Source organism: Globicephala melas, chromosome 16, assembly GCF_963455315.2.
Source record: "Globicephala melas chromosome 16, mGloMel1.2, whole genome shotgun sequence".
Classification (NCBI taxonomy): Eukaryota; Metazoa; Chordata; class Mammalia; order Artiodactyla; family Delphinidae; genus Globicephala; species Globicephala melas.
In genome coordinates this window covers 32,094,292-32,121,630 of record NC_083329.1, presented here as the reverse complement: position 1 = coordinate 32,121,630, position 27,339 = coordinate 32,094,292, and the positions used below count along the sequence as shown (strand labels likewise).

The window sequence follows — 27,339 nt, the reverse complement described above, 5'->3', positions numbered from 1 at the left end:
GGTATAGGAAATTTGACACAGGGGAGCTGCGTTTTCCCAAACATCTCCATTTGTAAACTGGGGTCCAGGCAACTTGTTGACATAGTGAAGGCTTAGGATTTCTTCTGAGAGGTGATACTGGCGTCCCCCTGGGTCTTCATGGTTTGCCGCAAATGCACCTGGGAAAGGGAGGAAGGTTGTTTACTCGGAAGTTGAGTAACTGGTCATTTTTTAAAGCTGCAATTTAAAAGCCTTGTCCTCTCCTAGGGTCCGTAGCTCCAGATGTGGTTGAACAGCCGGAGACTGCCGTGATTACTCCAGCCATGGTAGAGGAGGAAGAACAGCTTGAAGCTGCTGGGCTAGAGAGAGAGAGGAAGATGCTAGAAAAGGTAAAATAGGCATCAAGTTCATCGTCGGGGGTGTGGTTTGTGTGCTTAAGTTTACTAGTCTGGTTTTTCATCAGCTTTAAAACGGGCTTCCTTATTTATCTCTGTTTACCGATGCTATTTTTGAGAAACCTTTGCATGAGCTTTGAATGAGGCTTCTATCAGATATAGTCTTGGTCTATAAAGTGGCCTCATTTCTCTTAGGTGAGCATTTCAAATTGATTGTTTAGCTATTATAATTCTTCCAAAGTCGGTAGTGAATTATTTTTAGTGAATTCTTTCAGTGCTGTTTTCCACCTAAGTGATCAACTTGTTTTTTGCTTTCTTTTACATTTCTTGGACTATTGCCGAGTAAGATCCTTTAGGTTAAAATGTGATGTACTTTTTCAACGAATAGTTAATTATCCTTGTGGTTTTCTGGTACAGAGTATTTTGTAGGTTACTAAAAGCAGTTTTTAACCTCTTGAAAAACTTCAGTTTTTAAGTATATTTTATTCCAGCACTGTCCCACCCTGTTGCTTCATTATTGCATATGCAAGAAGACTGACACCTACTACATCTTATGTGCTGCCTACTAAGTGATTTTCTTGTAATAATTTATTTAACCCTCCCAGTATTATGGTTATTTAGGTACTTTTGATATCTCCACTTACATATGATGAAACTGAGGTAATTGGGGGTCAGGTCACACACTAGTGAACTCAAGTTTGGCTGTCTCCAGAGTTCTTGTCCTTAACACTAAACCTCTCTGAGGACATTAATATTGAATTAACTCCATGTAATTACAGAACTACTCAAATTGGGGAATAATGCACTCCAAAGGCAAGTAATGAATTAGTTAGTCCCTGCTATTTTATATCAACAATAATGATAATTTTGTTAGCATTTTTGACACCTCATGATCATTTATGGTGAGTCAGTCACTGTTCTGAATGCTGTACATGTATTTTACTCATTGAATCCTCAATAGTATCAAGTAGATATCATTATTAAACTCATTATGATTACTATTATTAAACTTACTAGTTTAATTACTAGTATAAACTATTACTTTTATTAAAATAGTCTATAAACTAGGTTCTATTTTCATTCCACTTTACAGATGAGGAAACTGAGGCACCTAGAGGTTGCCTGGGGTCCCTCAGCTAGAGATGGTAATGTAGGCCATGTGGTTCCAGAATTCACACTTTTTAACCACCTTGCTATACTTTCACTCCAGTATATAATAGTTCCATTATTACTGATCATCTGTAGTTGACCATAATCCGGTAAGGTAGTATATTAACAAATTTTAATAGAATTGGGAGGTCAACCTTGAACCACCTTTACTCATTCTATGCATTCCTACAGTACTTTGTTAGACAGTATTATCCTTACTTACTTGATTCTTTCTCACTTTGTTTCTTGAGGGCACATCACATTGTTTTGTTTTTGTAGGCTGTGCACCTGGCAAATAGTAGGCTATAGTAAATGTCTATTGAATTTCTAACTAAGGTAAAAGAATATTTTATAATATATTACCTAACATATATGATTATATAATAAAATAAATATACTTACTAGCCATTGTAACAAGGTGAATTGTAAAGGATGAATCCTGGGGCATGGTCCAGAGTAGAATCAACTCCAGAGATTGTAAGTGATAAACCCTTAATTTTGAGTAGTGTAGTTCACTTTTATAACCCATGAAGATTGTTGGTTAAGGAAATGCTATTTGAAGAAAGATATGAGGTGTAATAAGAATACATTTCAAGAATGCATGAGTTCAAGTGAAGAAAGATTATTTTCACATTTAAAAAAGGTCTATCAGGGAATTCCCTGGTGGTCCAGTGGTTAGGACTCGAGGCTTTCACTGCTGTGGGCCCAGGTTCTTTCCCTGGTCGGGTAACTAAGATCCCACAAGCGGTGCGGTGCGGTGTGGCCAAAAAAAATTTTTTAAATAAATAAATTTAAAGGTCCGTCAAAATTTATAGTACCATAAGTATTTGCTGATTAAACTAGGGATCAAAATAACTTCTACTTTCAGTGAAATTTTTAAGCTCTTGAACATTTTGCAATCCTAAAGTTTTTTGGAATTGTTACTCTTGAGGGATAGGTATGGTACAACTAGCTTTTCTTTAGCAGTTATGCACCATAGAACTTAAAATAGCAATTTTTAATCCATTTTTCAGTACTTCCATGAATAAAGCTCTTTTCAATCCTATTAGTGCAGGGTGTAATTTGCTAAAAACCTAGTAGGATTGTGGTTCATTGTTATTATGTATCTTTTTATGTACAGGTATTGAAAGAATTTGATTACTTTTTGTCCTTGACACTTACAAATTATTCCCTCAGTGACTGTAGAGAAAATTCTAAGAATAAGTCTCTCTCTTACATGTCTTTGGAGCCAAAAAATTCAGTACACAAAAGTAATGATTCCTTTTCTTTTGGGAGAATTCAGTATTTATGGGCATATATTTAGAAGTACTTAAGAGAGGAAGAGCTAGCTTAAGTTCTTAATGAGAAGCATTTACTTTGCTTTAGGAGATTTGAAGGTTTGTGAAGATCCTGGAGAATGATTTTGACATTCATTTGCTACAGTTATTTTCTTTGACTTTTCACCTGCATTTCCTTTTGAAAGAAGTCATTGTTAGTCTAGAATACTTGAGAGTAGCTTTAACTTCTGTGTACGTGGGGGAAGGGGAATGGTAAGAGTTGTGAGGGTTCTTGGAAAGGTAAAAAAGGAAAACAGTTCATATTGTGTAACCTGAAATAGAACTCCCTCCACAAAATAAAGAAATAAATAAAACTGGGGTTTGGGAGAGGTAATGGGGTAGACAGTGGAGAATTTATGCTCTTGGTGGCCACTGGCATACTCTCTCACTCTCTCATCAAGAGATGCTTCCCACCAGGCACTCAGTATTGAATACTTTCCACAGATGAAGCTACAATTTACTTTAATATTAACAAATAACAAAATTAAGTCAAGAGAGAGTAATGATAGATGAGAAGATTTACTACAGAATTATTTTGAAATACAGAAGACTGGGTTTAAAGGTTAACCATTGGCATATTTTAATTATATTATAAATTATTGTTCCATGATGGCGCCTTTAAGCTTTAATTACTTCAAAGATGTATGCTGATTTATTCTGAACAGGACTTAAGGCAGCAGATAAATTAAGCACAAAGTATTTTAACTAAAATAAAGTTAAGTTTAAGAATTCATTTTTATAAAGTTTTAAGTAATTCCATCTCATTTATAATATCCATTTCATTCAGTGACTGACTATTGTAATCATAGTAGTACGTTGGTAATAGTAAAAGAAAGGCTGTCCTAAAAGAACTGAAAATAGAGTTTTATGAGACGTCAACAGATTATCTGCACGGGTAAGACTATGGATGATTTTTTAAAGATTTTTTATTTTCTTGTAATGCGCATGTATTTCATTAAATTTATTAGGTATCTTATTGTCACTGCTTTTGTAATAGAAAATAAATTTATTTTGAAAGAAAAATTAGATGACATAACATCTGGGAAATATAAGTTAGTATATACTGGTGTCTGATTTATAAGGTCAAGCCTTAACACTAAATTAAATTTACCTCACACACACACGCTCAGGAGTGGAATTGCTGGTTAGTAAGATTTGCATATATTCAACTCTCACTTGACTTCAGCCCACTTAATGCTTTTCTTTTGAGTTCAGATTACAGTATTTGGTTGGCAAATTATGAACTGGATTTGGCCTTATGTCTGTTTTAGTGGAACACAACTTTTGTTTACGTGTTGTCTATAACTGCTCGAAGGCAGATTTGAGTATTTGCAATACAAACCATATCATGCTGAAATATTTAAATATTTGCCCTTTGCCCTTTTACAGAAAATGTTTGTGGACCGTTGAACTATACTATTTATTTGTTGCTTTTGTTTTCTCTCTTGTGCCCTCTGTTATTGTTCTGTTAAAATGTTTAACTTTTATTGTGAATTGAGAGGGTTCCTCCTCAGCCACTAGACTGTTGTATACTCTTACAAATCAATAAATAAATGGTGTGTAAAAGTAATATGGAAAGCAGAGGTTTGTAAATGGAAGGCGTACAGAGGTGAAAGATAAAGGTAAGAGTATGAGAGTAGAAAGCTAAAAGGTAAGGGCAAAGCTTGGGCAACACAATACTGAGGAGGAAAGAGGCTTGTAAGAAATAAACAGTAGATTTAGCACGTTTAAATATTTTGACAACATAGTTTTTAAGTTCTAAAACTAGATGTTCTGATTCCTAGCCAATGAGACTATCTTTTAATTCCATTGCTCCTTCAAATTAAACTGGTGTATAAAATTTTTCTTTTCTGAAATGATTTGGTTTTGTAAAAACTTAAATACAACTTGAATTAAATATTTGCTTTCTCACTTTAATTTCAAATATTTTGAAAATGGACCTTCAATTCTGTAGATGCCAATAACCATATATTCAGTGTCTGAAATTTCAGTATTTTGGTAGCCACGCTATACTTTGCCAGATTGCCTGTTGAACCCCAGAATCATTTTTTTTTTAGCTATTCTAGGTTTTTGTTTGGAAGATAACCATTTTTAGTAAGTGAATTTAATAAAAATATTTTTCATGAATTACAGGAAATATATTAAACCTAAAGAGCAGTTGTTTGGTCATCTTTGTTACACCTTATGCAAAAAAAAATCAGTGTATGTCAGGAAACCGTTAATAATTATGGAAACTTTCTCTTTGGATAGGCTCGCATGTCTTGGGATAGAGAGTCCATGGACATTCGATATCGTAGACTTCAGCATTTGCTTGAAAAAAGCAATATTTACTCCAAATTTTTATTGACTAAAATGGAACAGCAGCAGTTAGAGGTATGTATATGTGATTGATTATAGCTAATAGCTTAAATTTTTAAAATAAGCTTTATTGAGATATAAATTACATACAATAAATTGCACACATTTTAAGAGTTAGATGAGTTTTGACCTGTGTAACCACCGGCACAGTCAAGATAAAGAACATTTCCATTATCCCAAGAAGTTTTCTTCTCTCAGTGGTCTCTGCTTCTGGCCCCGGACAACCACTGGTTTCTGTTTTCTGCCACTATAAATTAGTATTGTTTTTTCTAGAATATTATATAAATGGAATCATATGATAAGCACTCTTGGTGTCTCACTTTTTTAGCTCAGCATATTTTTAAGATTCACTTACATGTATTAATTTAGTAGATCATTTTTATTCCTAAGAAGCATTCCATTGTATGAATATACCAACATTTTTTTTAAATTATGAATACTGTATTAATTAAATGAACAAGGATTAAGAACTAGGACATTCTAAATATTTTTGCACCTACATTTCTGCTTCTCTTTCCCATCTCCTTGCCTCGTTTACCATCCTAACCCAGAGGTAATTACCATCATGAATTTTGTATTTATCATTTTTCTGCTTAAAAAAATAGTTTAACATATATCACATGTGTATATATCCATAAACAGTGTATATTTTTGGTCTTGCTTATTTTGAGCCTTATAAGAATGGTATCATACTATATGTAGTTCTTCTGTAGTTTGCTTTTGTCATTCAAGATGTGTTTCATTCAAGAGTAACTGCTTCTAAGCAGACATTAGAACAAAACTCCTGTTTTTAGTTCCAACTTCATCCTCACTGTGCTGCCTGCCAATCCCTGAGCTGTTGAGTTTCCTCAATATAAATTGCTTTACTCCAACATTTATTTTTTTAGTCAACTGTTAACTGATTTTTATCCTGTCTAGTGATATTTTTTGGATGCCAGAAATTGTGAATTTTATGTTGCTCAGTCTCCTTTTCTAAAAATTGCTTTATTGAAATATAACTGATATACACAAAACTGTACATTTAAAAAATGTATACCCATGAAGCCACCACAACCAAGGTAATGAACATAACCATTAATTCCAAAAAATTCTTCCTGTCCCCCCATTTTTAATGAGATACAGTTGACATGTAACATTATATTAGTTTCAGGTGTACAGTGTAATGATTCAATATTTGTATATATTGCAAAATGATCACAGTAAGTCTAGTTAACATTGTCACTGTACACAGTTAAAAAATTTTTCCCTTGTGATGGGAACTTTTAAGATTTATTTCTCTTAACAACTTTCAAATATGCAATAAGTATTATTAATTATGGTCACCATGCTGTATAGTACATCCCCATCCATGACTTGTTTATTTTATAACAGGAAATTTATACCTTTTGACCTCCCCCCTCACCCCCCCACCCCCCAACCACCGGTCTGTTCTCTGAATCTGTGAGCCTTTTTTTTTTTTTAAGATTCCACATGTAAGTGAAATCATATAGTATTTGTTTTTCTCTCTTACTTCACTTAGTATAATGCCCTCAAGGTCCATCCATATTGTCGCAAATAGCAAGATCACATTCTTTTTTTTATGGTTGAATTCTGCCCCTTTTATTTAATTTTCTCCCATCCCTCACTTCCTGTCTTCATCACCAGATAGCCACTGATCTGCTTTCTGTTATTATAGATTTGTTTGCATTTTCTGTTGGTGTTAGGTTCTTTTAGTTTTTATCTCTGAAAAAGTCTTCATCTACCTTTATTTTTGAAAGATTTTCTACTGAGTGAAGAATTTATTTTTCTTTAGTGCTTCCCCCCACCCACTTGCAGTATTTTAATGATGTTTCACTGCTTTCTAGCTTACATTGTTTCTAACAAAGCCAAAGTCCTTAGGATGGCCTACAAGACTATAAGCAGTCTGGTTGCCTCCCTCAACCCCCATACCTTTCAGACCTTGTTCTAGGTGTGTTTCCGGCCTTTAGGCCTTTGCACTGGCTGTTTTCTACTTGGAACCCTCTTCTCAATAGATATCTGCCTGGCTTACTTCATCATCATCTTCAAGCTTTGGCTTACATGTTTTCTCAATGAGACCTGCCCTGACAACCTTAAATAAAGTTACCTGGCACCTCCATCCTCACACTCCTGATCCCCTTTACCTTGTTCTTTTCTTCGCATTGCATTTATCATCTAAGACACTGTATAATTTATTTATAGTCCACTAGAAGTATGAAGATTTAAAAACTTGGGCAAGTGTCAGTACTACAATAAATCCTTTTGTCCCCATCATTCACATTTAACAGTTATCAATCAAGATTTTGCTACATTTGCTAAATTCTCTTTTTCCTTTGTTGAAGCCCTTTTTAACCCTTCGTTTGGTAAAATGAAACAGAAAAACAAATACCAAGCTTAATGACTCACTGTAAGGTAAATACTCTTTTAAACACCTCTTGGAAATGGTTTGAATCGTTTTCTGTCCTGCTTTTAAAGCTTTGTTAGGGGGCTTATGGAACAGCTTTTTTAGTCCAAGAATAACTTGGTCCCTCTTCTGAATGTTCTTGAAGCCCCATACATTAAGAGGCCCTTCAGCTTTGGCTGACGGGAATGTGAACTGTTCCTGAGCCCTTGTGAGCACAGGGATTGTTCTACCTGCTTTCTAGTTGCTCTTTTCCTGGCCTTCATTTTCTTACACTCACACACTGATCAGTACTCAGCCTGAGGATGCCACTACAGATCTTCAGAGCCTCTTTTGTATGAAACTGTCCCCTCTCTGATACTTGACCTTGGTTTGCTAGCTCCTCTGAGTTTTGCACTCTGTCTTTTCAACTCAGGAAGACTGTTGAGCTCTATTTGGGTTCTCCCTCCATTATTTGCACTTGGAAGTTGCCTCCAGGCAGTAAGCTGGGCAGTCAGAAGATTCGCGTGGTTCATGACAGTGTTCACTGTTCTTTGCTGCGTGTTGCTGAAAACCAGATATATTTTATCTAGATTTTAGTTGCTTGAGGCAGGAGGGTAAATCTGTTCACAGGACAGTGTTCACTGTCCTTTGCTGCATGTTGCTGAAAACCACTGATATATTTAGATTTTAGTTGCTTAAGGCAGGAGGGTAAATCTGTTCTCTGTTACTCCATAAAGGCTTGAAGCGCAAGTTCTTGTTTTTTAATTTTTATATACAGTTTCTTCATTGCGAACTTAAGTTATTTGAGATGTGTGTTTCATACTTTGCATTTTCCACTTTTGACACTAAGAAAAAATTATGTTACAGGAACAGAAGAAGAAAGAGAAATTGGAGAGAAAAAAGGAATCTTTAAAAGTTGCTAAGGTAATAGTAAGCTAGAATATTTTGTATATGTTACCTTAGATATCGAAGACATTCTCTTGTATTCTTTTGACTACTGATCATCTATTTAATTTTAATCTTTATCTGCTAACCTATCTTTGTTGGTTGCATAGAAATATGTAAAATCTGTTTCTCAGTATTTTATTTATTTATTTAGGGGTTTTTTTGTCTCAGTATTTTAGATATATGGGAGGAGAGCTAAACTATGACCTTTTTAGTTTCTTATTCTGTGGACTATATTTCATAATAGCAAAATTTCACTTTCTTATCTGGGGAGAAATCTGCAAATATTTTATACCTCAAGGCATTTTATAAGTCGCCAGCTCTTTTGGAGCATGTAATGCTTACTCTTCTTCATGCTTCTAACCTCGTCATGTCAACTTTGAGCCATAAAAATAATCTAAATTTGTATCTTGTACATAGCTGTAGCAGTGGAACCAAAATTGGAACATATGACATACATGGTAATAGCATTTCAGATAGAGCATTCATTTAGGGATAGCCTGAATTTTAGATGTGATCTTTTTGGGGACTATGTTTTAACATGAGGCTGTTTAATGCCATATTGATAGGGATTATACAAACAACACTTGTGTTAGTGAAAAGAGAAATAATAAAGGTAACATTTATTGAGTACTTACTGTGTGCCGGGCATTGTTCTAAGCTTTACATGTTTTTACTTAACTCTCAAAGCAGCTCTGTTAGGTAGAGATACTGTTATTATCTACATTTTATGTATAAAGAAGCTGATGCAAGGAGATAAAGCACAGTTCATCCTCATTATTTATAGATCCCATACTTGCCACTTAGCCTATTTGCTAAAATCTGTCACCTGTGTTTTTGTGGTCATTCAGACATGTGTATATGCAGAATGGCAAAAAATTAAGAGTCCCAACATGCACATTCCCAGCTGAGGTCAAACAAAGCTATCTGCCTTATTTAAGTTGTCACAGTGTAAACAAGTGTCCTCTTTGTGGTCTATTTAATGCCATGATTTTTGCATTTTTGTGGTTTTGGTGGTTTTGCTGTTTAAAAGACTGTCAGCCACATTGTGCTGAAGTGCTGTCTAGTGTTTCTATTGCAAGAAGGCTGTGATGTTCCTTATGGAGAAAATAGGTGTGTTAGATAAGCTTCCTTCAGATGTGAGTTACAATGCTGTTGGCTTTGAGTTCAGTGTTAATCAGCATATGTTTTAAATGAGCTGTGTTTAAACAGCAACATACATAAAATAGGGTTATGCGTTGATCAGTTGATGAAGATGTGACCAGAGGCTTGCAGGAACCTAAACTTGTATTTCTTCTAGATGCACTGATTCAGTGTTCACTAGTTCAGTATTCACAGCGACTTTATAGAACACAACTATTGTGAATGAGAATTGACTAACTTTGAAGGTCACATATCTAATAAATAGTAATGCCAGGATTTGAACCTAGGATTAATTTCGGATTCCACACTTAATTTCTATACCAAACTGCCTTTGTTAGAAAATATCAAAATGCCAATAGGAAAAATAGGTAGGGTATCTTTAAGTCCAGTTACTTGATTCTTAGTGTGGTTATTGGTGATGTTAAAGTACATAGCAGATAACTTTGCAACAAAAGCAATTGTGGAAAACTGATGTTCGACTCAGTTGCGAATTCCAGGAGCTTATTTTGGGGTTTTGAAGAATGTACTTATAATTTTACTGGCTTAATCATTTACTCGGTACTCTTCAAACTGCCGATTTCAATCAGCCTTCACTTTCACCAAGCTAACTTTTTATACCAGGTTTTGGGTTTTTTTCCCTTTATTCTAAAGGTGTCAACCATTAAATTCTGCCTATTCCATTTCACTAGTCTCTTTTGGTATTTTCTTTTTTAATCCTTTAAATTTTTAACTTCATTTTTATATTTACCTTATTTCTTTGTCATTTTTATTTTTCATACATGTTGTCTACCTATTCTTTGCCAGCTCTCATTCTGAAACTTTGTTTTTGAACACTTCTTCCTTTCCCTTATCTCCTTTCACTAGTAATTTTTCAGTTGGTTTTCTCTTTTATTTCTACTGTCAGTTGTATTTAACTTATAAATTATACTGAAAATGAGTACTCCTTCCATACCATACCCAGTGAGTATCTTCAGCATAAATATACAGTTAGAGAAGATGTACATGGTAATTTCAAAATAAAAATGCCTTCTTTGTTTAGTTTTGAAATGTCTCTTACATGGAAGAAAACTGAGGAAAGTAGAGTCTTTGGGAAAAAGTAGAGGGATATGGTTACGAACAAGTTATAGTAGGGAAATACAGAAAAAGATTACCTTTTGGTAAGCATAATAGTGAAGAGTTGTGGATGTGGTTCAACTGCAAGGAAAGCTAACCTAATCAGTGCCTTTTAACATGTAATACCGTAGAAGTCTTTAGGAAAATAATACTCTAAATCCTTGTTTTGTAGGGTAAAAATTCCATTGATGCAAGTGAGGAGAATGCAGGTAAATTTCCTTGTTCCAGTTTTGAAGACTATGTGTTTATATTTTTGTTTTAATTACTATAAAAAATAAATTTTTTTTTATAGTTATGAGAAAGAAAAGAGGAAGAGAAGATGAATCATACAGTATTTCAGAGGTCATGTCAAAAGAGGTAAAAATAAGGGGGGAGGGATACATAAGATTCGATGTTGAGTAAAACCTATTGTGGGTTTTGAACCACCTTAAAGCTGTATTGATTACTGTTATTTACCTGGGTTTTCAGCCAGTTAAGTGTTTTAAGGAGGAAGATGGTACCATCTTCCTGTTTGTTAAAGGAGCATGAGTTTGGCCTAATCAGAAATTATTATAACTTCTTAGAACCTCAAAACTGTATCTTAAGAACTCTGTTCTTTGTTTGAAAACCATTAAGGAACTAAAATCATAAACTCATTTCTAAAGCCATTTCTTTTTTCACCTTCTCACGTATTACCTCATTAAATAGAAACTAATTAGAGTGTCCTCAGTTATGACAAACCCTAAATATTCCTTAAGCATAATTTAATGTATCACATTCTTAATATTAAAAAAATTCTAACCTTAATTACCTACTCCATTTTTCTTTTACCTGAGATTCTAACTCTTTACATCTTCATAAGGTATAAAGTTTCACATAATACTTGTCTTTAGTCTAGGGATGTACTCTGATATTTTCCCTTTTTTCCCATTTAAAAATAATAGTTGAGACCCACTCAATTTATTATGGAACACACTCAGCCTGCGGTTTGAAAACACTATTAATGAGATTTATTGAAGTTTAGCTAATCACACGGCTGTTATTTTAATTCATCAAATGTTGGTGGCATATCTGCTATGGACAAACTTTGTTCTAAGTGGATAAGATCAATTAGTAAAGAAAGGTAATTGTAATAGGAAAGAACCTTTTGTATTATAAGTTAGTCACTAAAGGGATGTTGCCTATAAGCTTAAATTATACATAATGGCCCATCTCTGGGAACCCTGCTTCCCAGGAATGAGCATTAAGCTAAAATACCTTTGTTTAGCTCACAGGAAACATCCTGACCAGGCCCACCTGTGAATGACTACAGGGAGGAAGAAATTAACACATCCCCTCCAGAGGCTGATGGGAACCAGGAAATGTTTGACTTTACTCCACCACCACCACCCCCTTTTAGTATAAAAGGAGCCTGAATTCTAACTCAGGCAAGATGGTTCTTTGGGGCATGAGCCCACCATCTTCTCGGTTTGCTGGCTTTCCGAATAAAATTGTTATTCCTTGCCCCAGCAACTCGTGTCTTTTGATTATTGGCCTGTCAAGCAGTGAGCAGTACGAGCTTAGACTCGGTAACATAATCACTGTCTTTGCCTTAGCCTATATCCAGTGAGAAAAATTTAGAAGGAAGTAGTCAAATATAATTGGATAATTGGAAAATGCTATTGAGCATATAAAGGGGCTCTTAACTCAAGCAGGAAGTTCATAAAGGTTTCATCTAGGAAGTTGAGACTTGGATAAAAGTTAAATCATTTAGAGGTGGGGGTAGGTTAATAGGGAAATAGTAAGATATAGGGAGGTTACTGGGGATGTGTTGTAGGAAGAGAAAATAACCTTTGACCAATGTCCAGAGGCAGGAAGTTCCTGGAAAGTTAAAAAAACTTAAAAGGAAATTATATTTGGCTCCAGTTTGTAAATAAACAAGTGGTGAAGGATGAAGCTATAGAGGTAAGCAGTGTCAGGAGTTAAGGAGGTTTAATTTCTAAAAAGAATACTTAGTAATTGGTATCATTTTGAGTCATTCACAAATTGTTCTCCAAAAAGGTTCAGTTTATCTATCCATTTTAAAATACAGCTCTTCTATCCGTTCTCTATATAAAATCTCTTCTGCCTTAGAATATGAATATCATCTATACTTACATAATACTTTACATATACACATGTATGTATGTGGTGTCATTCACTTACATGTCCTGTCATTTTCCTGTGTATCTCAAATTTGAGATATGCTTAAAATTTCTTGAATGTATCATACTATTTTATTCCCTTGGTCCTCTGCACATGCTATTCTTTCTGCTTGAAATACAGCCTAATTCTGTCTTTAATGATTATCCCTTGATGACAACTTTTTCAGATAATTTGATATAATACTCTCCTAAGTCACCAGGGACATTGTCTCCTTACCCTTAGCATCTAGTAGGTAATTCAAAATCAGAACACTTTTATTCTGTATTTTTAATGTATTTGTCTTTGCCTCTTGCTCAGGATTGCAAACTCAGTCCTCTAATCCAGAGAGAGGCCTAAAGTGGGCTGGAGTTGGGACTGTAGTACATTTGGGAGTGAATACTTGAATAATGGTAGTAACCTAGAGCAGGGTTTGGAGAACTTTTTTTGTAAAGGGCCAGATGGTAAACATTTTTGGCTTTCAGTAGTTTTGTGGGTAACTAATCAACCCTGAACTTTGCCATTGTATCCAGAAAGCAGTCATAGACAGATTGTAAACCAGTGAGCCTGATTTTCTTCTAATTAAACTTTATTTAGACATTTATAAAAACAGGTTGCCGGCTGGAGTTGGTCCACGGTCTGTAGTTTGCCAGCCTCTGTACTAGAGGACTTTGTGTATTTGGACTTAGTCTATTCAGATAAGCTTTAACTAAAAAAAAAAAAGCTGGAAGATTTAGGAGTAAATATCCCAATTTTTAAGCGCTGCTAACGAATTCAGAATTTTATAAGATGCTATCAGCTTCATTCCCTATGAATTCATGGCATGATGGTGTAAAGAAAATAAAAGACCTGAACTGTTAAAAAAAAAAAGATTCTATGGGCTTAATTTTGTCTGAGGTCCACCTGTATTCTAATTACCTTCAAGGCTTATCCCCATTTCCTGGCATAAAATCAGAACAAGAATAAATGTTAAATAAATGAATGAACCACATTCGTTGTTATTTTGTTTTTGTTTTCTCAATGTTTTAGGAAATTTTGTCTGTGGCTAAGAAAAGTAAAAAGGAGAATGAGGTAAGAGATTTATAATAGATATTAAATTTAGGAGTCATATTTGCTTCCCTGATCTCTTAATCACCAGTGTACATTTTTTCTCACTAGTTATCCTATTTCTTAGCTTTTTTTAAAAAAAATAACCATTTGGCTTTTTTTATCCTAACATGCTTCTTATATATCAAGTTTAGGTGGTCTATTGCATGTTCCTTAGTGTGTAAATATTAATTTATGGGTCTTTGGGAGTCTAGCAATGATGCAAGTAACTGTAACCATATGGATATATACATTCCACATGTATATATTCCATAGCTTGTGGAAGCCCTGAGGGATACTTTAATCTTATTTCTGGCCTTCAAGATTTTCTTTGGTTCTGTTTGGGAAGGCTTGATTTTACTCCCACCTCAACCCCTCATTTTATGTAGAGAGGTTCCTTGTTACCTGAGTATTTACTATCCAAACCCCTATAATTACAGGATTTAGTCTTTGTTCAGTATAAGGATTTGTTTATGATGCAGTTATAACCCAACTATGTTTAATGTAAATAAGATTAAGTAAGCATATTTTTAATAAATATTTAGTTGCGTTTTTAAAGATAAAGCCCAATCTAATCTTCTACCACAATTTACTATGGAATTGACATTTTATAATATACAATAAATAAACATAGATCTTGTGTTCATTTGGAAGAATTCTGACAAATGTATACATCTGTGTAACTATTATCCAAATCAAGATTTAGAACCTTATTATGGTAGAAGGATCCCTTGTATCCCTTTCCAGTCATTTCCCCACCCCAAACCTAAAGGCAACTGCCTCTTGACTTCTATTATAGTAGTTTTGCCCAATTTTTTAAAAAACTTCTATCACAATCTAGTTTTCATACAAATGAAATATAAATAGTATTCTTTTATTTCCTGCTACTTTTCATTCAGCGTGGATAATAATCATTGATGTTGTTGAGTTTGTTGCTAGTCGGTTTCTTTTTATTGCTGAGTAGTATTCCATTGAATATTATAATGTCTTAATCCATTTTCTTCATGAGCATTTGGATTGTTTCCACTTTGTGACTATTCTGAATGAGGCTGCTATGATAATTTGTGTAAAGATATTTGTGTGGACATGTTTTGATATTTTTTCTGTATATACCTAGGAATGGAATTGCTGGGTCATATGGTAAATGTAATTCAACTTTATAAGAAAGTACAGATCTTTTTCCAAAGTGAACACACCATTTTACTCTATTGCCAGCATTTCATGTTGTTAATCTTTTTGATTTTAACCGTTCTACTGAATGTGAAATGAATCTCATGTAGTTTTATTTTGCATTTTCTTAATTACTAATGTAGAGTTTATTTTCATGTTTGTAATGGCTGTTTATATGTTTTCTTTTGTAAAGTTTCTGTTCATATCTTTTGCCCAGTTACTGAGTTATTTGTCGTTTTGTTGATATACGAGTTCTATAATCTCACTGTTGTCACATATATAGACTGTATTTTCTTTAAGTTCGTGGCTTGCCTACTCATTTTCTTAATGATATCTTTTAATAAGCAGAAAATTTTAAATTTTGTAATAGCCCAAATCATTACCTTTTTTCTTTTGGTGGTTAGTGCTTTTTTGTCTTGTATAAGAACTGTTTGTCTATCACAGAATTATCAAGTTATTCTGTTTTCTTATAAAAGTTTTATGGTTCTGGGTTTGATGTTTAGGTATATCATTTCATCACAGATTTTATGTAGGGAGTGGTGAAACTCAAGTTTCCTATTTTTCCAGTTGAATATCCAGTTGTGGCATCATTTATAAGACTTAACCATTTGTAAGACTTCCCTTTGAATTGACTTAATCCTTGTTTTCATTTTCTTAGAATAGAGTTGTGGACATAGCTAACCAATAAAAATCTACCATTGGTCATAAGTTGGTGCTGTGTCACAAACAGATAAATTGACATTCTTAAGTTTGATATAGTGAGTTTTTAAACTGTATTTACTTTGCCCCTTTGCCTGTAGTGAAAGTAATTACTTAGATGAAAGTAAATATTTTTATGTTCCTTGAAAATAATTTTTTTAACAGACATTATCTGTTATCCTGCCTATGGATGAAGGAAATTATTAAGAAAATAGTTTAATAAATTCTTGGGTAGCATATTTTAGAGGTTTGGAAGGGATGTTTAATTGTAAAGGTCATTTCAGAAGTATATGCCTGTTATATGTAAGGGTTATTTTCAGAAGTGTTTTTTTTTTTCCAGTGGCTTTGAATTTGTGGGGGAATGGAATTAACTGTCTAGAGGGTTTTATTAAACATGTAGCTTTATTTTTTCATACCCAATGATTATACGACTGGGCAAATTTTGATTAGCAGTTACATTTTCTGATTAATGGAGGGTAGCAGCATTATTATGTATTAAACTTCTAATTAAACTTTTTTCTTTACAGGATGAAAGCTCCTCTTCTAATCTCTGTGTAGAAGATCTTCAGAAAAATAAAGATTCAAATAGTAAAATTAAAGATAGATTATCTCAAACGGTTAGGCAAAATACTAAATTCTTTTTTGACCCAGTTCGGAAATGTAATGGACAGCCAGTACCCTTTCAGCAACCAAAACACTTCACAGGAGGAGTGATGCGATGGTACCAAGTGGAAGGCATGGAATGGCTTAGGGTAATGAATCCTCAATTTTAATACAAGATATTGGTTCATTTCTATATGATAACCTATTAATATGATGTAACACAACTTGAGTTGTTCCTTCTGTGTTTCACTATTATATATAAAACAAACACTTCTGTGTAAATACTTATTTTCTAACTTATTTACCCAGAGTAAATTTTTGAAAGTGAAAAATTATCTTATTCAAGGCTACCAACATTTTTATGGCTTTGATAACTGAGTTCCCACAAGTGTTGTTATAACTTATGGTGTACATATGTCAGTCTCATCATAATTATCATCTTTGGGTTAAAAGAAGAAATAAACTTACTGCTGATTCAATAGGTGTTTATGTCAGCATTTAAATACAGTGTATATTATTTTTGTCCAGATGCTTTGGGAAAATGGAATTAATGGCATTTTAGCAGATGAAATGGGATTGGGAAAGACAGTTCAATGCATTGCTACAATTGCATTGATGATTCAGAGAGGAGTACCTGGACCTTTTCTCGTCTGTGGCCCTTTGTCTACACTTCCTAACTGGATGGCTGAATTCCAAAGATTTACACCAGAAGTAAGACATGTTTCCTTTTGTTAAATATATTATCATTACAAATGTTTTATTGTTTTGTTGCCTGAATTAAGCTATAGATCTCTTACTAAAATTATGTTGATTTCTGTGTAGCACTATATCTTATTTGACTTATCTTTCAGTCTCAGCAGTACCTTCTCTAAGTTTATATAGAATAAACTAAGTTTCCATAGTAATCTCAGACATCTTGCCTAAAACATCCCTGGGTGGTTTTTAGTGCCTTAAATAATTTGACTCACCTGAGATAGACCTGGGTAGAATTTATTTTTAATTCTGTTCATTCTTATTATGGTGTTTTCCTTCGATACCTATGCATTTTAGCCACATCATTGCCTTATGAGAGTATATATTCCAAAAAATAACTTCGCCATCTCTCTCACCTTACACTCAATTTGGTTTTATGGCTTTTTTATCCTCCCATAGTAGCCCAATAATTTATTAGAATTGATTGACTCATTTTGTTATAGAAGTATAGAAGTAAAGTTAAATTATATTTTTTCTTTCAGAAATGATTAACTTTATATTTTACAAATTGTTGTTATTTACATTTTGTTCTAAAGTTGGTTATAAATCAATATAAAATCTTTTAGATTCCTACTATGTTATATCATGGTACCCAGCAAGAACGTCGAAAATTGGTAAAGCATATTCACAAACGGAAAGGGACATTGCAGATTCATCCTGTGGTGATCACTTCATTTGAGATAGCCATGAGAGACCGAAATGCATTACAGGTATGAATGGTCTTATTGGATTCTTTGTAATCCATAAATCACATTTTTCTTAACTTATAACACTTTGTCACCATCCAGTAGCATTTGTTTGTTTATTTTTTCTGATGGAAGTAATAGATTGCATTGTGCATATTCCTTTAGAACCTGGAGGTTTATATTAACAGAAAGATTGATGGGCTTCCTTGGTGGTGCAGTGGTTATGAATCTGCCTGTCAGTGCAGGGGACACGGGTTCGAGCTCTGGTCCGGGAAGATCCCACATGACGTGGAGCAACTAAGCCCGTGTGCCACAACTACTGAGCCTGCACTTTAGGGCCCATGAGCGACAACTACTGAACCTGTACACCACTTTAGGGCCCGCAAGCCACAACTACTGAACCTGTACGCCACTGAAGCCCGCGTGCCTAAAGCCGTGCTCTGCAACAAGAGAAGCCACCACAGTGAGAAGCACATACACCGCAACGAAGAGGAGTCCCCGCTTGCCACAGCTAGAGAAAGCCCACGCTCAGCAATGAAGACTCAATGCAGCCAAAATAAATAAATTTTTTAAAAAAAAGAACGATTGACATGAAGGTTGTAGTCTCTAACAAGAAAATTAAAGCCTTTGGTACTTTAATCTATAGCCACGACACCATTTTATTTATTCATTTATTTTTTAATTTTAAAATTAAAATTTTTTTCCTTGTTTTCTTTTTTTAATTTAATTTAATTTAATTTTTTTGGCTGCACCGCACAGCATGCAGGATCTTGGTTTCCCGGCCAGGGAGCGAACCCGTGCCCCCTGCAGTGGAAGCACAGAGTCCTAACCACTGTGCCACCAGGGAATTCCCTCCACAACACCATTTTAAAATCAACCAGACATAGACCTAATCTGTGAATGTATTACAGATGTCTCTGACAAGTGCTTTAAGTATATAGAACTTATCCATTTAATTTTAATTAAATAGTGGAATATATGAAGACAAGTTATTTTTTATTATCTTATGGACCTACTATGGCATAACATTCCCATATCTGTTTTTCTTTGTGTTGTAGCTACTTATTTATTAGTGCCCAAGTTATTGTAATGCAATTGGAAAATGGACTTCTCATTGCCTCTCTCAGTTCAGTTTTTGGTGTTTTTTTTTTTCTTCGGTAACATGGGCCTCTCACTGTTGTGGCCTCTCCCGTTGTGGAGCACAGGCTCTGGACGCGCAGGCTCAGCGGCCATGGCTCACAGGCCCAGCCGCTCCGCGGCCTGTGGCCCGGACCAGGGCACGAACCCGTGTCCCCTGCATCGGCAGGCAGACTCTCAACCACTGCGCCACCAGGGAAGCCCCATTTTTTGGTGTTTTGAACTTCTTCCTCACTGCTCCATGTATTTCACATACAGTTCTTTACTGCTTTGTTTTACTCTGACCAGTACAGTTGACCCTTGAACAACATGGGGGTTAGGGGCGCCAACCCTATGTGCAGTAGAGAGTTTGCATATATTTTATAGTGGGCCCTCCATATCTGCAGTTCCAGATATGGATTCAACCACTCATGAATCCTGTAGTACTATATGTGGTATTTATTACTGAAAAAAATCTGCATATGAGTGGACCCGTGCATTTCAAATTTGTGTTGCTCAAGATTCAGCTGTATGTAAGATTTTACTTGTGTGCTGGTAGAACTTTGGAATGTGGTTTGCAGTTATGTCTTCACAGTAAAAGTAATACATATTGCATGTAGGAAAAAGTAGTGTACAGAAAAACCTGAAAGCACTTGTAATTCTACCTGAGAATTACTACTGCTGTGTTATATAACTATTGTTAGCATATAGGTATAATTTATAAATATGGTAATACTTTATGTTGCTTATTGAAACACCTGTTTTCTACTAAATAATATAACATGAAGATCTTCTAATTATTTTGATTACCATAGCCAGACCATATTGAAACAATAAGCTTCCTTGTCAATTCCATTTGCCAGTGGCTAGAATTTTTGTAATTTTCCCTTTCACTGAATTTTTATTATTATATCAAGGATCCTAGCTTTAGGGGTTGATGGCATTAGGGGTACAGAACTCCTATTCCTGAGTGGCAGCAGAAGTAAATGAGTCCATTTACTAATTCATTTATCAGATTCCTCATCATTTCTGTTGCATTGGGTTTTCTTTTTTGCTTATTCATTTATGAAGGATGTTGTATATTTTGTTTCATTTTTTTAAGGTAGATATAGTGAGAGATTATTCAGGCTATCTGATTTGTTTGCCTTATCAGAAAAAAAGTTCCAAGTTTTTTATTAAAGAAGTCATAATATTATTTTAAGCTATGAATGTATAAAGTAAAATGCAAAAGATGTCCCATTTCATACTCTTCCCCCAATTTGCTAATCCCATTATCCAAGGATACCTACAGTTGCCAGTTTGGTACTTATACTTCCCAGAAATATTGCATATTTCTGTATTTTTACACAGTAAAACAGAGGAACTTTAGGTTTGCTTAATCAAGATAAAAGAGCACAGATATTAAAGATGAGAAATTAAAACAATTTTCATGACAACTTAATGAAAGTAAATGGTTAGCTTTCTGTGAAGATATACATTACCAAAATTAGCTCCAGAAGAAAGGAAAAACCTAAACAAACCAATAACTATGTAAGAAGTTGAGAATACCATCAGATAATAAAAAGTGTCAATCTCAGATGTGGGCTTCAAGAATGAAAATTCTAACGATATTTAATGTTTCAGAGCATATAGAACTAATAAAGTCCTTCAGTTCTTTTTTTAGGACTGCAAGATAACACTAATTAAAACTCAACAAAGCATTAGAAAGGAAAAGTACAGACTGCTTTGACTAAAGAATGTGAATGGAGAAATCTTAAATATATAACAGCAGGTGGACTTTATTAGTTCAGGACCAAGTGAGGTCTGTTACAGCAACACAAGTATATATCAGTTTTAGGAAATTAATTCATTCTCTTAGTAGATCAAAGGAAAACATGATCATCTCAATAGGTATAGAAATACCGTTTGATAAAATCGAACATTCATTCCTAATAAAGAAGTTTTATCTTTAAAATTGCTTTTAGGAAAAATTGTGAGATCATCATATAAAAAGTTTCCCCTGAATTCCTTTTCTAGAATTGCTACTGGAAATACTTAATAGTAGATGAAGGACACAGGATTAAGAACATGAAGTGCCGCCTAATCAGGGAGTTAAAACGATTCAATGCGGATAACAAGCTTCTTTTGACTGGTACTCCTTTGCAAAACAACTTATCAGAGCTTTGGTCATTGTTGAACTTTTTGTTGCCAGATGTATTTGATGACTTGAAAAGGTAGGTAAGCGGTTATTTAATTATTTCCTATGTTTTTCTAACTGTCTCAAAATCTGTGCTCATAGTTTAAATTAATTTCTATCTTCTAGGTAGCTGGATTAAAGTGATAGCTTTTGGCCAGTTCTTTGTGGTATATATGTTCTGCTCTTTTTATTTTATTTTTTCCAGTTTTATTGAGAAATAATTGACATATCACTGTATAAGTTTAAGATGTACAGTATGACGGTTTGATTTATATGTATTGTGAAGTGATTACCACAATAGGTTTAGTTAACATCCATCATCTCAAATAAATAAAATGAAAAGAAAAAGTTTTTCTCCTTGTGATGAGAACTCTTAGGATCTACTCTTAACAACTTTCCTATATATCATAGAGCTGTGTTAAGTGTAGTCACCATGTTATACATTACATACCTAGTGTTTATTTACTTTATAACCGTTAGTTTGTACATTTTAACCACCTTCCTCCAATTCCCCTTTCCCCAAAAGTATGTTCTACTTTTGACACAAATTATGAGAGGAGATAAATAAAAGATTATTTTAAAGCTTTTATTGCATTGATTAGTAGAGACAAGCTGTTTTATGCTGCCTTAAAAATTTTTTTTTTTTTTTTTTTTTTGGCCACACTGCGCGGCTTGCGGGATCTTAACTCCCCAACCAGGGATCGAACCTGGGCCCACGGCAGTGAAAGCCCCAAATGTCTTAACTGCTGGTCTGCCAGGGAGTTCCCTGCCTTAACATATTTTTATAAAGCTCCTTATTGTCTTGACTTTGTGAAACACTTTCAGGTGGATTTTTCTCATTATTTTCTCACAAACAAGAGATAGGTTGAAGGGATAGGGGTTGATACATCCCCTGTCTCACACATAAGAAAACCCAAGTGTCAAGTTATTAAAAATATAACTAGTTAATGCCAGAGTCAAAAATATAACCAGAGTCTCCCAGTTTCACCCTCATGCTTTTTACTCTAGAACTGTTTGAATCTTAGCTTATATCATAAAAAGCAAAAATAAACAGTTTTCAGAAAATCATTAGTATACTCAGAATGGAAGAGTAAATAATCTTACCAGACATTAAAAATAATTAACATAGAAGTTTCAAAATCAGGAGGGCAAAATAATTGATTTACACTTACTTTGGCATCAGTGAAGGAAGAAAGTTAATTTTATATGGGAGAATAACTTTTAATGTTTTATTTTGAGAATGTATTCCACCTCTGGTGACCAGATATTAGCCCAAGGCCAGGCTGTCTTAGGGAACATTTATTAAAAGGCAAGATTTCCAGGTCCTATGCATTTCCACTGAGTTAGAACACTGAGGGAGGAGCTGGGAATCTGAATTTATAAAATGTGCCTGAGGTGACGAAATTTTGGAAATATCTGATGTAACTACTGCATTAATGTTGTTGGCATTTTTCCCAATTGTATTTACTGACAATATAGCGTTACTTAGTGTAGACATGCTTATATTTAATAGCTCATGTTAATAGGGTTGTTTTTTTTTTAACATTGTGAAGAACTAAGGATATTAATAGATATCATTATCAGGGTACATATATGTTGAATTTTAAAAACACTGTAATGGGTCACATTTTTACCTAAAGAGAGAGATCATGTGGTCTTGATATTCAGAGATAGTTTTCATTTCTTTAACTTTATTAAAATGTTCCATAAAATGTGTACCTTAGGATGTGGGGGCAGTCTGGCTGTGACATCTGTCACCCCACTGATTGCTAGGGTTGATCTGGCTGACCTGACTGGCTAGGCCAGTGTCCCCTTCCTCCCATGGGACATGTGCATTCCTCCCGAAGCTACGTGCTTTGTCGTAGAGGATAACATTCCCCAATAGAGGAGGACCCATCTCAAGGTCCATTTGTAGGAGAACATGGGATAGTCACGCTTCCAAGACTCCAGACATATCCTAATGAAGTCTGCCTTTAAAAAGAGGAAAAAGGGGGGCTTCCCTGGTGGCGCAGTGGTTGAGAGTCCACCTGCCGATGCAGGGGACACGGGTTCGTGCCCCGGTCCGGGAAGATCCCACATGCCGCGGAGCGGCTGGGACCGTGAGCCATGGCCACTGAGCCTGCGCGTCCGGAGCCTGTGCTCCGCAACGGGAGAGGCCCGCGTACCGCAAAAAAAAAAGGGGGGGGTACTTTAATGTTTATTTGATGTTTATACTCTTGTTAAGATAATATATTTATTGGAATCTTAAAAAAAAAAATGGTTCTGAAGAACCTAGGGGCAGGACAGGAATAAAGAAGCAGGTGTAGAGAATGGACTTGAGGGCATGGGAGGGGGAAGGGTAAGCTGGGACGAAGTGAGAGAGTGGCATGGACATATATACACTACCAAATGTAGTGGGAAGCAGCTGCATAGCACAGGGAGATCAGCTTGGTGCTTTGTGACCACCTAAAGGGGTGGGATAGGGAGGGTGGGAGGGAGACGCAAGATGGGAGGGGATATGGGGATATATGTATATGTATAGCTGATTCACTTTGTTATAAAGCAGAAGCTAACACACCATTGTAAAGCAATTATACTCTGATAAAGATGTAAAAAAAAAAGATAATTATAAATCAGAAAAAAATGTTCCCTTTAAGAAAATATCTGCTTCATAATACACAGATTAATACAAAGTTGAAAATGCAAAACATAGGTCATGTTAATATAACTGATTTATGTGTTAGGTTAACTTGTAATAATTTTTTTTATTTTACAGCTTTGAATCTTGGTTTGATATCACTAGTCTTTCTGAAACTGCTGAAGATATTATTGCTAAAGAAAGAGAACAGAATGTATTGCATATGCTGCACCAGGTTTTGACTTTTCTTATTCTGCTTACTAGACTCATAGAATGAAAAAGGAACCCTAGAAATTACCTGTTCAACCCATTGTGGTAGAATTTGAAAAGTGAGCCCCCCCACCCCCAAATTTAACTTACTCTCCTGCCCTTTTCCCTCCCCTAGAGGTCTCATGGTGTTAAAGCAAAAGTAAAGTGCTTTTTAAAATTTTGTCCTTTTCACGTATACTCATTTTACCCCTAATGGTTACTGACATGTTTGTCAGCCAAAAATGAAAATTTTTATGCAATGTTTGCCAATAATAGTTGCATAATTTACTTACTTGTATGATCCATTCTACTGTTTTGTACAAACTCCATCTATCCTTTTTTTTTTTTTTTCTGTACGTGGGCCTCTCATTGTTGTGGCCTCTCCTGTTGCGGAGCACAGGCTTCGGACACGCAGGCTCAGAGGCCATGGCTTACGGGCCCAGCCGCTCTGCGGCATGTGGGAGCCTCCCAGACTGGGGCACGAACCCGTGTCCCCTGCATCGGCAGGCAGACTCTCAACCACTGCACCACCAGGGAAGCCCTATCCTATCTATTTTTAAACAAACATAATCTTTCAAAGGTCTCCTAGTTTTCATATGTGGGCCTGAAAAGCTTCTCAATTGTGCTTTGACAATTTTATTCAAAATCTTTTTGAAAAAGTTTTTTTGACTTTGAAGTGAGATAGTACGTAAATCAAAGTAAAAATAATACTCCAAATCTTACTTCCCCATATCATTTGCATGTTTTTTCTGATACTTGCCTGTAGGTATATTTGTGTCTGGGCCGCTGTCTACAGATACTTTTTTCTTAAACTACTGGTAATGTTCTCTCTTTCTCTGGAAAATTAAAGTCTCTCTATGCTTGGCTCTATACCTTTGAGGTATTTAAGTACAGAGCCCTAATCTATATGTAAATTAATTACTAATTTAAAGGGAAGGCTATAAAGGATATAAAATGATTTTTTTAAGTTGACTTTCTTTTAAAAACCTAAGTAGTTTAATAATGATATAGTTATCTATTGCTTCTCTGTTGTTTTATAAATGTGGAAATCTCTTGTCATCACAGCTGATGAAGGAGAGTAGTTTTAAGTCTGAAGTTTTAGAACTTATAGAAGGAAACTTTTCATGCCTACTTTTCTGGATCAGTTGATTTTTTGGTTTTCTACTAATTCGAAACCTCACTTTTAAAAACTGTGGGCTATAACTTTATCCCTAAGAAGTACAGATATCACCTTCTTATTTCAGCTTTTTAAAATATTCAAGTTATACTAGAATTTTTGAAAAATTAAGTTGTGAAATGTTACAGATAAACGCTATGAGTTTGTCATGTGGTGGTTTTTGGTCTGGAAAATTTCAAGGAAATATTTTATATCACCTTTTGAGATGTGATAGTTTTATATAGGAAGAAAAGAGGAAGAAGGGGTAAAAGGGTATTTGGGGAGAGTATTCCTTGAAAATACAAAAATGTTTAATATTTATATATGTTTATTCATGTTTAAATTTTAGATTTTAACACCTTTCTTATTGAGAAGACTAAAATCTGATGTTGCCCTTGAAGTTCCTCCTAAACGAGAAGTAGTTGTTTATGCACCACTTTCAAAGAAACAAGAGATCTTTTACACAGCCATTGTGAACCGTACAATTGCAAACATGTTTGGATCCAGCGAGGTAGAGTGTGGATTTGAAATAACCTACCTGTAAATGACAGTTGGCATAGAAAATTTCATGGTTGATTTCAGTCTTATATGAGGCTCATCACCTGTTTTCATGACTTGTTGAGGGTGAATTTCTAACTGGAGTATAAGGCATAAGGCCAATAGCAAAAATTGTCTCCTAGTAATTCTGTGGTCCTACTAAAATTCAAGTGATGGTTCCTGCATTGATTGCTTTATAGTCATCTGAAATACTGTCTGGGGATGGATTTGGAAATACATTTGAACAAGCACACAATATACTAAGGGCTTGCCAACTAGACCAGTCACCCCAAATATACAATCCCTTTACAGCAGGTTGTTGGTAGCCAAAAAATTTAATAAAATCCTCTATTTGAAAGAAATATCTTTTTTAGTTACCCACCATATTACAAGAAATTGAATTGGAATGTGATTATCTTATAACTGAAGATTAGAAGACCCTTAAATTTTGTTCAGATGTCCAGATTTTTGACTGTTTGCCATGGACCTGTGTATTTCTTTTCAAAGTATTTATGATTACGCATTTCTGTTTTTGTACAACCATTAGACTGTTATCCCATTTTCTTTTTTGTTGTTGTTTTGCGGTACGCGGTCCTCTACTGTTGTGGCCTCTCCCGTTGCGGAGCACAAGCTCTGGACGCGCAGGCTCAGCGGCCATGGCTTAAGGGCCCAGCTGCTCTGCGGCATGTGGGATCTTTCCCCAACCGGGGCACGAACCCGTGTCCCCTGCATCGGCAGGCGGACTCTCAACCACTGCACCACCAGGGAAGCCCTCATTTTCATTTTAATTAAAGGGAATCTCTGGCTTTTTAACTGTTAGAAAATTAAAGTAGTTGCCTATTGGAAGGAATTTCATTGCAGTATTATACCAATCCAAAAAAATAACCTCTGTAGTGCAGATATGTGGAGCTTCATTTCAGCCCAAAGCTATTAAATTCCTTTATATAAGTTCAGAAGTTTTATCCATCCTTATTTTTTTCCACTGATATGAATGCATTAACTCTGATTCCAGATATTGTCATCAGTGTTAAAACAATTAAATTTCCCAGGATAAAATTTACATTTGGCTATAGTTTATGGATCCTTGTGCCTTTGGATTTGGATTTTGTGCCTTTGGAAATTAATAAACTTAATGATGACAGACAAAATTATTTTTTTCTTTATATGTTAAAACATTTTGTACATAAAAATATTATATACCCTACTTTGTGTGTGTGTGTGTGTATAGAATTTAAGAGTATAGCTTTTTTTTAACATTCTTTTTAACATCTTTATTGGAGTATAATTGCTTTACAATGGTGTGTTAGTTTCTGCTGTATAACAAAGTGAATCAGCTATATGTATACATCTATCCCCATATCCCCTCCCTCTTGCGTCTCCCTCCCACCCTCCCTATCCCACCCCTTTAGGTGGTCACAAAGCACCAAGCTGATCTCCCTGTGCTATGCAGCTGCTTCCCACTACATTTGGTAGTGTATATATGTCAATGCTACTCTCTCACTTCGTCCCAGCTTACCCTTCCCCCTCCCCATGTCCTCAAGTCCATTCTCTACATCTGCGTCTTTATTCCTGTC

At 35.0% G+C, this 27,339-nt stretch overlaps 1 protein-coding gene across 1 annotated transcript in view; it reads left to right on the top strand.

The window, feature by feature from the left end:
* HELLS (helicase, lymphoid specific) overlaps positions 1-27,339 on the top strand; it is a 40,349-nt gene that overhangs the window by 322 nt on the left and 12,688 nt on the right. The window contains exons 2-13 of the mRNA XM_030865145.3: positions 247-368; positions 5,090-5,212; positions 8,445-8,501; positions 10,951-10,987; positions 11,071-11,135; positions 13,947-13,988; positions 16,400-16,624; positions 17,004-17,186; positions 17,795-17,938; positions 21,047-21,243; positions 23,962-24,058; positions 25,578-25,739. Coding sequence (XP_030721005.1) covers positions 247-368; positions 5,090-5,212; positions 8,445-8,501; positions 10,951-10,987; positions 11,071-11,135; positions 13,947-13,988; positions 16,400-16,624; positions 17,004-17,186; positions 17,795-17,938; positions 21,047-21,243; positions 23,962-24,058; positions 25,578-25,739 — 1,454 coding nt within the window. The remainder of the gene's footprint in view (positions 1-246; positions 369-5,089; positions 5,213-8,444; positions 8,502-10,950; positions 10,988-11,070; positions 11,136-13,946; positions 13,989-16,399; positions 16,625-17,003; positions 17,187-17,794; positions 17,939-21,046; positions 21,244-23,961; positions 24,059-25,577; positions 25,740-27,339) is intronic.